The 8,472-nt window shown below is 67.6% G+C and overlaps 1 protein-coding gene across 1 annotated transcript; it reads left to right on the top strand.

The window, feature by feature from the left end:
* Positions 1-1,712: 1,712 nt before the first annotated feature.
* On the top strand, positions 1,713-7,798 carry DLK1 (delta like non-canonical Notch ligand 1). Its single transcript, XM_056113733.1, has 5 exons — positions 1,713-1,945; positions 3,077-3,140; positions 3,520-3,650; positions 5,533-5,674; positions 6,941-7,798. The coding sequence occupies exons 1-5, from the start codon at positions 1,879-1,881 to the stop codon at positions 7,647-7,649; spliced, it is 1,113 nt and encodes a 370-aa protein (XP_055969708.1). The 5' UTR covers positions 1,713-1,878; the 3' UTR covers positions 7,650-7,798.
* The last annotated feature ends 674 nt before the right edge of the window (positions 7,799-8,472 follow it).

Genomic DNA, 8,472 nt, shown 5'->3' on the forward strand with positions numbered 1-8,472 from the left:
TAAAGGACGGATGTCCCCAACTCCTGCTCCCCAGGGGTCCATCCCGACCCCTGCCATGGCCAGGCTGGGCGGCCACGAGGGAAGGGGGTGGGAGCCCCGCTGCCCTGGGCCCATCCGGGCACGCCGTAGGGGCCTGCCCGCTGCCTTCCCCCCGCTCTGCTGGCCCCCAGACAGACGGGGCTGGGCAGGGGCAGGTGGGCCCCTGGGCGGGGCCTGGTCTCCCACCCCATGTCCTTGTACCCCCTGGGAAGGGCACCCCCATCCCACGAGGCTGGCTGGTGTGTGTGTGCCTGGGTGCAGCCAGGGGCGAGGGTGTTGGTGTGTGGACTCGTCTCCCACACTGCTCGTGTCTCTTTGTGTGTGTGTGTGTCTGTCTGTGTGTGTCTGTCTAAGTCTGTGTGAGTGTCTCTGTGTGTGTGTCTGTCTAAGTCTGTGTGAGTGTCTCTGTGTCCCTCTCGGAGTGGCTTCATTTCTGACTTCATTTCTCTGTGTGAGCTTCTATGTGCGCCTGTCGGTGTGGCTTCATTTCTGACTCTGTCCCTGTGTGGGACTGTGTGTGTCTGCGTGAGCGTGTCTGTGTGCCTGTCTGTGTGGCTTCATTTCTGATTTGTCTCTGTGTGGGGCAGTGCCTTTGTGTCTGTGTGAGTTTCTCTGTGTGTCTCTCTGTGTGGTTTCATTTCTGACCGTCTTGGTTTCATCTTTTTGCCCGTCCTTGTCTCTCTCTGTGCCTGTGTGTGTTTCTGCCTCTGTGTGTCTGTGCAACTATATGCACATGTGTTTCTGTCTCTGTCTCTGTGTGCCTGTGCTAGCCTCTGACTGTGTGTCTCTGTGTGTACCCATGTTAGTGTGTGTTTGCCAATCCTCCCTTGTGCACTGGGGCGGCGCATCTGTGGCTCTGGGACCCCATCCCCACCCCACCCCCCACCCCGAGAGCCTGTGATGGGTGTGGCAGGGGCAGATCTGTGCCCTGTGCAGTTCAGGGGGCGGGGCCGGGGTGCCTGACACCAGCTCTGAGGCTGGGGCCCTGGCCACGTTGCTGGAGTGGTCAGTGCTGGCCTGGCCCTGAGCGCAGAGTGCACGTGCGTGCTGAGTCCAGGCGGGGCTCAGGTCTGCGGACACTTGAGCGGGACGGGTTCTGAGCTGTGCCCTGCCTGGCGCTCCCGGCCGCTTGGGGACCGCGTACCCTCCTCCTCCTCGGCGCCGCTCCGCTGGTTCGCGGGCGTTGCCAGGGGCGCGGGAGAACAGGCGCCCGCTGCGCCCAGCGAGCGCGCGTTTTTTGTTTTTCCAGGTGCGGGCCCCATGGCTTCGGTGCTCGGGACTCTGGCGATCACGGTCCTGCTGCTGCTCTCACGCCTGTGCGTCCAGCGCGTGGCCCAGCGACTTGCCCGAGGGCTGAGACCCTGTCCAGGCTCGGGACCCGCCCCCGGTGCCCGGCGCGCCCGGGGATGCACTCCCGGGACGCGCCCCGGCGGGGGCACGTGCGCCAAGCGCCCGCGGGGTACCTACGCCCCCCGCCTAGCCAGGGGCGCCCCGGGCGCGCGCCTGGTGCTCCGTGACGGCCCCGTGGGGTGGGGTGGCCCCGCGAGGGGCGGGGGTCTTCGCGACTGGTCGGCGCCGGGCTCCTGCGCACGCAGACGGGGGCGGGGGGCGGGGGCCCCGGGGGGCGGGAGGTACGAAAAGGGCGGCGCGCACGCCGGCGGTAGCAACTCGGTGGCAGCAGTGGAGGGCGCTACACGACCCCCGACGCAGCCCTGGCTGTCCCCTCGCCGCGCGCTGTCCGCGCCCCCTTCCGCGTGCGCAGCCAGAAGCCCAGCGCGGCGCCCGGAGCCGGACCTGCGCCAGCGCCGCTCCCGGGACCGCGACCCCGGCCGCCCCGCGATGACCGCGACCGCAGCCCTCCTGCCCGCCCTCCTGCTCCTGCTGGCTTCCGGGCCCACTGCCCATGGTGAGCGCCCCCCGCCCGCGCCCCCGCCTGCGGGAAGCGCCGCGCCGCCCAGTGCCAGCCGCGCGCAGACTCTCCATCCCGTGCGCCCCGGCGGCCGCGCGTCCCGCCTAACCCTAAGCCCCGCGCCGGGGTCTCCCGCCGGCTCCCCGAGCCCCCTTGGGTCGGCCTGCCCGGCTCGGGGGTCCCGGAGGCCGGGGGAGGCGGGAGACCCCCGGCGCTCGCCTCCCCGCGCAAGTGGCGCTCGGAGACTGTGCCGGTGCGCCGGAGAGGAGGTAGGAGACGCGCCGGGGATGCGGGGGTCTGCGGCGGGCAGGTTTCGGGGCTCAAGTTTGGGGCCGGTGGGGGGACGGGGCTGGGGGGCGCCGTCCTGGCCGCGGTCGCCCCCCGGTTTCAGCCGGAGCCCCTTTGCGTGCCGTTTCTCTCAGCAAGGGGCTGCGACACTTCTGCCTGCCGCGGCCATCTGTCTCTGACAGCCCGGGGTCCCCTCCCGCAGGGTCTCCGCGCCCCCCTCGGCCCCGGGGGTCTCTGGGGCGGGTGGCGGGGACCGTCCGGAGAGCCCGAGACAGGGTGGGAGTAAATTTGCAAGGTGGGCGCCTCTTCAAACGGGTCCGGACCTCAGCCCCGCGCGCGGCGGAAAAACCTGCGTCAGTTTTGTAGGAAGAGTCGGGGGTCGGGATAGGGGGTGGAAGTGGAGGGCCTGCTTCCACCGGGGACCCCAGACCCTCACCTGCCAGCCCCCAGGTGCCCTGCGCGGGTGGTCCCCCGCACGCAACGCTCCCCGCCCCCACCTCTCCCGGCTTTGCCCTGCCGGGTCGGGGTCTCGCTCAGCGCCCCTCATCTAAGTCCCAGATGGGGTTTAGAATGGGGGGTGTCGCTGGTTCTCTGGGGGGGAAATGAGGTGCCTGACGCCCCTTTGACAGGCAGGCAGAGCCTGGGCACTCGAGGGAGGGCAGAGAGTGGGCTGCGGATGCCTCTCATGCGTGGGTCCAGGGAAGCATCCTGCCTCGCTCATGGGCCCTGGCAGGGCAGAAGGGCTGTTTGGAGGGTACCTTTGGTGGGGGGGGGGTGCTTTGCCCTGCCACCGGGGGTGGGGGACTGGCGGGTGAATGGGTAACCTGTCTTGTGCCTCAGGAGCTGAATGTCACCCGGCCTGCCACCCCCAAAACGGATTTTGCCACGATGACAACGTCTGCAGGTAACAGAGGGACGGGGAGGGGGGGGGGCAGCTGGGGGGTGGGATTCCTGGGGGCCGGGGTGCCCCTCAAGGGCTCCTGGGACCCAGTGCAGCCGCAATAAACACCTTCCTCACCCACCCCCAGACTAAGGGGCAGTGGAGGGAGAGGAAGCTGAGGGCCTGCCCTGCTTTCTCAGCAGTGGGGTGGTCTTCATGGGAGGGGGCGCACCCCTGCAGGGCCCTGTGGCAATGAGCAGCTCTGCTTCGGGACTTTTGGGGACTCCCACCCCATCTGCTCCTTCGTGTCCCCGCGTGAGCTTCTCCACGCAGGGGTCTCCAGATCCCGGCTAGCAGTGTGGTCCCCCTCACCCTCTGCTGGATCCCTCTCCCCCTCCCACAGGTGCCATCCCGGCTGGCAGGGACCCCTGTGCGACCAGTGCGTGACCTTTCCTGGCTGTGCTCATGGGTTCTGCGTGAGCCCCTGGGAGTGTATGTGCGAGGACGGCTGGGAAGGGGACCTCTGTGATGCAGGTGGGCACCCCGCGCCCCCCAAGAGAGCCCGCCCCTCCCCCATGCCTCCTGCTCTTCCCTGCCTGCCTGAGGCAGCCTGGGAGGAGCTAGAGAGGGGGAGACCCAGAGCTCCCCAGAATCCAGGTTCGGAATCAGCGGCCGGTGCCCCCCAGGAAGTGGGAGTTGCAGACCCCCATCCCCGATGGAGCCCCCAGGAAGGGCCAGGGCTGGAGGGAGGGGCGGGGGCTCTGGGAAATTCTCAGGGGAGCTGATTAAGGAGACAACCCGCAGCCGGGCAGGGGAGGGGGAGGGAGCTGGTGGCGGGGCGGCTGGGGGGGCGCTGGGGGCTGGGTTGGGGGTCGAGCCGTCTGAGAAGTGGATAAGACGCAGATTGGTGTTAGCTGTTGATTGCGCTAATTTATGCACTTCCAGGCCTGCATTACCAGGCTCTCGCTGCCGGGCTGCCTCCAGACCCAGGGGGGAAACGGCTGAAGGCTGGGAGGGGGTTTGGACCAAAGCTGCACTGAGACCCAGGCGCAGGAGAGCGTCTCCCCAAACCCCCTGGCTCAGCGAGAGGGAAACTGAGGCTCAGGGATGCTGCACCTCTCCCCCAGCCCCGCAGGGCGGCCTGGAAGGAAATTCTGTAGTTAGCGTCCCAGAATATAGGGATTTCAAAGAAGCTCCCACAAAGGCCTTGTTGTCGTCATCTGGGGGGTCCCCAAAGCTGCCATGTGGAGCAGGGCTCACAGGGCCAACTTACACTGACCCTAGCGGCTCCGTCTGTGCCCAGGACATCTCCAGAGTGACCCTGGCTTTAGGGTCCCAGAAAGCCCCCTTGGGGAGCAAGGAGTTTGGCCTCTGAAGATACGACCCCCCTCCCCACCCCCACGTTGGGGGATTTTTCTAGACTAACTGGGTGGACAAAGGGGTCTAGAGGAAGCGGCCCCACCCCCAGCTCAGAGTACCGGGCACCCCCACCCCGATCTCCCTGGTGGCAGGCAGCCCCCTCCTCCTCCTGGGATATGGGGCCCCCCCCCGGGCTGGACTGGAGGTTGCTGGATCCAGTTCCTGAACCTCATCATGATAAATCCTCCCCGCACCCAACCCGCCGCTTTCTGCTGATGGATTGCCGGCTCCCTGCCAGGCCCGCAGCTCTCGCAGAGAGACCCCAAGTGTGTTGAGTCCCCTCCCCCCAATCCTGCGCCCTGACTCAGGGGTCTTTGCTGGGGGCCTCCTGTGAGGCCGGCGAACCTCAGAACCATCTGAGCCTCCCCCACTACCACCAGCGCAAGGTGGCGGAGCCCCTCCTGGGTGGTGGGCGAGGCCTGGGAGGATGCGCAGGACAGAGGCTGGCCCCTCCCCAGCTCCCCCAAGCTTGGGGTCTCCATGGCCCGAGTCCCCTGGCCTGTGCCGGAAGGAGGAGCCAGGAGACAGGCGGGTGTTGGGGTACCTGTGGGGGATGGGGGCTGTACTGGAGAGGCCCCGGGTGGGTTTGTGCCTTTAAGAGCTGCTAGCTGCTGTCAGCCCCTTCCCTGAGCCCAGAGTGGCTGGCACAGACCACCTGGAGGCCAGGCAGTGTGGGGGGGTCCCAGCACACCAGCCTCCTGGACGGAAGAGGAGAGGTGACTTTCCAACAGAGGGGCTGCACTCCTCCCCCCTGGCAGGGCCCCCCAAACATGAGGAAGTGGTGTGAAAAAAGGGGGGGTGTACAGCCACAAGGCGGGGGTCTGCAGAGGTGGGGGGAGGCCAGCCAGGAAGAGGCAGGAATGGGGGGCCCCAGCCGCATCCTGCCAGGCCCTGTCGGCCCTGGGCCCTGCAGCTCTGGGGGCGCCCTCGGGGCTCTCCTCCCCCCCGTGCTGGGGGAGGGGTGACGGGCCGTGCTCTCCCCCTCCCCGCCCCCCAGATGTCCGGGGCTGCATCTCGGCTCCCTGTGCCAACAACGGGACCTGCGTGAACATGGAGAAGGGCAATTACGTGTGCTCGTGTGTCCCTGGATTCTCGGGGAGAGACTGCGGGACCAAGGCCGGGCCCTGCGTCATCAACGGGTAAATACACACCAGCCTGTCTGCGCCATCCTGCCCTGCGGGGGTCCGCCCGCCCTGCCTGAGGTCAGGGCGGGCAGTGGGGGGGTCCCTCCTCTTTCCTAAGGGGGACTTGGGGGTTTCCTGCCCCATCCCTGTGCGAATGAGTGACAGTGGGCTGGGGGCGGGGCTCAGCTCTGCACTGCTCAGTGCTCTCAGGGGCTTCCTGACCACCCCCCCACCCGCCCACTCACTGTATTTCTGGCCCATCTGGGGGGCCCTGGCAGACTCTGCAGAGGGGTTCCTAGGGTGCCTCAGGTGGGGGGCAGCTGGGGGGATCCTCAGTGGAGGGGAGGGGGCTGCTGCTCTCCGCGGGGCTCCCAGCAGCAGCTGTAAGCAGAAGGGCTGAGGGTCAGGAGAGACCCCAGCCCAGGTGGGAGCTCCCAGAGAAAAGCCAGTCACAGCTGGGGGCACAGAGTAGCCTTTTCTTCCAAGACAAGGGAAGCGAACCTGCAGAAGCTGCTTATCTGGCAGGAGGGGGGGTCCCCTGGGGTGCTGGAGGCCCGGCCCTTTGTGCTGCAAGTGGTACCCAGGAGCCAGACCCGCCCAGCCCCATTTCTGCTCGCTGGGCCGAGGGGTGAAATCCAGAGTGAGAACCCCACAATATTTTGCCTCGCTCTGTGCGGGCTGGACCCACTCTGTCAAAACAGAGCCCGTGGGCTCCTTGAAACCCCCCGGGAACCCTGGGCAGCCCTTCGGGCGGGCGGGCGGGTGGGCGGTAGGACTGAGCTCTTTGGCTGGACGTCCCTTTTTCCTACCCTGGAGTTTGGGTGTTCATCAGTGGACAGAGACTGTCGTTGACGTTCCATTCTGTGTGCCGCGTTCTGGCTCTGAGCAAACGCTGCCTGCCCGGGTGTGGGGGCCCAGATAGCAACCCCCAGGCCCAGCACAGCGACCCCCAGGGGCTTCCCCGCACAATAGCTGATGGTGGAAAAACACCAACCAAGGGGTGGGGGCTGGGGGGAGAAGCGGAGGGGACCCGCTGGCCTCGCTCCCCGCTCCTGTCCCCGGGGGACAGAGCGCGGCCCTGGCTTGTCGCTAATGTTGCCTCTCTCAGCCTCAGTTTCCCCCGCCCTGCGCAGTGACTAACCACCAGTGCTCGGGCCGCAGAGGTGCTGCGAGAGCCTCGGGGGCCCCCCCTGGGGGAGCCAGGCGTGTCCTCCCAGGCCGCAGCCCACGCGGGACGCTGCCCCGAGGGCCCGTCACCCTGTTCCTCCTCCTGTGTTGCAGTTCCCCTTGCCAGCACGGAGGCACCTGTGTGGACGATGACGGCCGGGCCCCCCATGCCTCCTGCCTGTGCCCCCCTGGCTTCTCAGGCAATTTCTGCGAGATCGTGGCCAGCAGCTGCACCCCGAACCCGTGCGAGAACCGGGGCATCTGCACCGACATCGGGGGCGACTTCCGCTGCCGCTGCCCAGCCGGCTTCATGGACAAGACCTGCAGCCGCCTGGTGAGCACCTGCGCCGCGGCGCCCTGCCTGCACGGCGGCACCTGCGTGCGCCACGGCCCGGTGAGGTTCGAGTGCGTGTGCACGCCCGACTTCACGGGGCCCCTGTGCGGCCGCCGCCGGGCCCCGGGCACGTCACCCGCCACGCGCCGGCCCCCGCCGCCCCCGCAGGCCGAGCACCACGTCCTCAAGGTGTCGGTGAAGGAGCTCAAGCCCAGCGCGCCGCTGCTGTCCGAGGGCCAGACCATCTGCTTCACCGTGCTGGGCGTGCTGGCCGGCCTGCTGCTGGCCGCCGCGCTGGGCGTCGTCTTCTACCACAAGTGCGAGGGCTGGATGGGCCACCTGCGCCACCACCGCCTGCTGCACAAGAAGCAGAACCCGCTGCTGCAGTACAGCAGCGGGGACGACCTGGCGGTCAACATCATCTTCCCCGAGAAGGGGGACGCCGTGGCCTTCCACAAGGAGCCGGCCGCGGAGGCCGACGAGATGTGAGCCGCGTGCCCGGCGGCCCGGCGCTGGTCGGGGGCGTGCGCGGTGCGCGCTGCTGGCGCTCCGTGCTCCTCTTGCTGTGGGAGTTTGTGCTGTGCTGTGTCCCCTCCGGCGGGAGCTACCTGGCCCTGTACCCCCTCTGCGCGGCCGTGTGATGATGAGCCGCCCCCCCCCCACTCCCGCCGCCCACCCCCGCCCCCGGCCCCCTCCTGCATGAGATAAGAGAATAATAAGAGTTTCATCTCTCTCCTAGTCCAGGATTTAAATATGTGGTTCTTCGTCCTGTGATTCGTGAAACAAAATCATCTTTTTAAAAAAGACCAAAAAAAAACATGGCAACAGAACCGGGACCCGGGTCGACGCCCCTCCCTCTGCGAGGGGCCTCGGCCGCGGGGTCCCCGTGAAACCGTTACGAGTGCCGTGCTCGACCGGTCACTGTGATGCACCCCACGCTCGTCCGTCCGTCTGTCTGTCCTCACTCGCCGTGTTCCACTCACTCACATCCAGCCTTGACATCACACCCCCTTCCTGCTTTCAGAGTGCCGTGTGGTAGGCAAGGGCCGCGGGGACCCCCAGGCGGGCTACTGGGGGGCGCGGGGACTCTGTCCCCACCCCGCCACAGACTCGCTGTGTGACCCTTGGCCAGTCCCCCGCCCCACCTCAGGCGCCTTCCTCTCTCGAGGGAGGGACGCCGACTCAGCCACCATCACGACCCCCTCTTGCCCCTCGAGACTCTGAATTCGGAAGGAGAGGATACAGTCAGAACAGTCTGCACCCTAGAAATTAGGGTCTGCCGACAGGGAGTTAGCCGGGACCCCGAGGCTTC

This window comes from Sorex fumeus, unplaced genomic scaffold, assembly GCF_029834395.1.
Source record: "Sorex fumeus unplaced genomic scaffold, SorFum_2.1 ptg000022l, whole genome shotgun sequence".
In the NCBI taxonomy this organism is placed as follows: Eukaryota; Metazoa; Chordata; class Mammalia; order Eulipotyphla; family Soricidae; genus Sorex; species Sorex fumeus.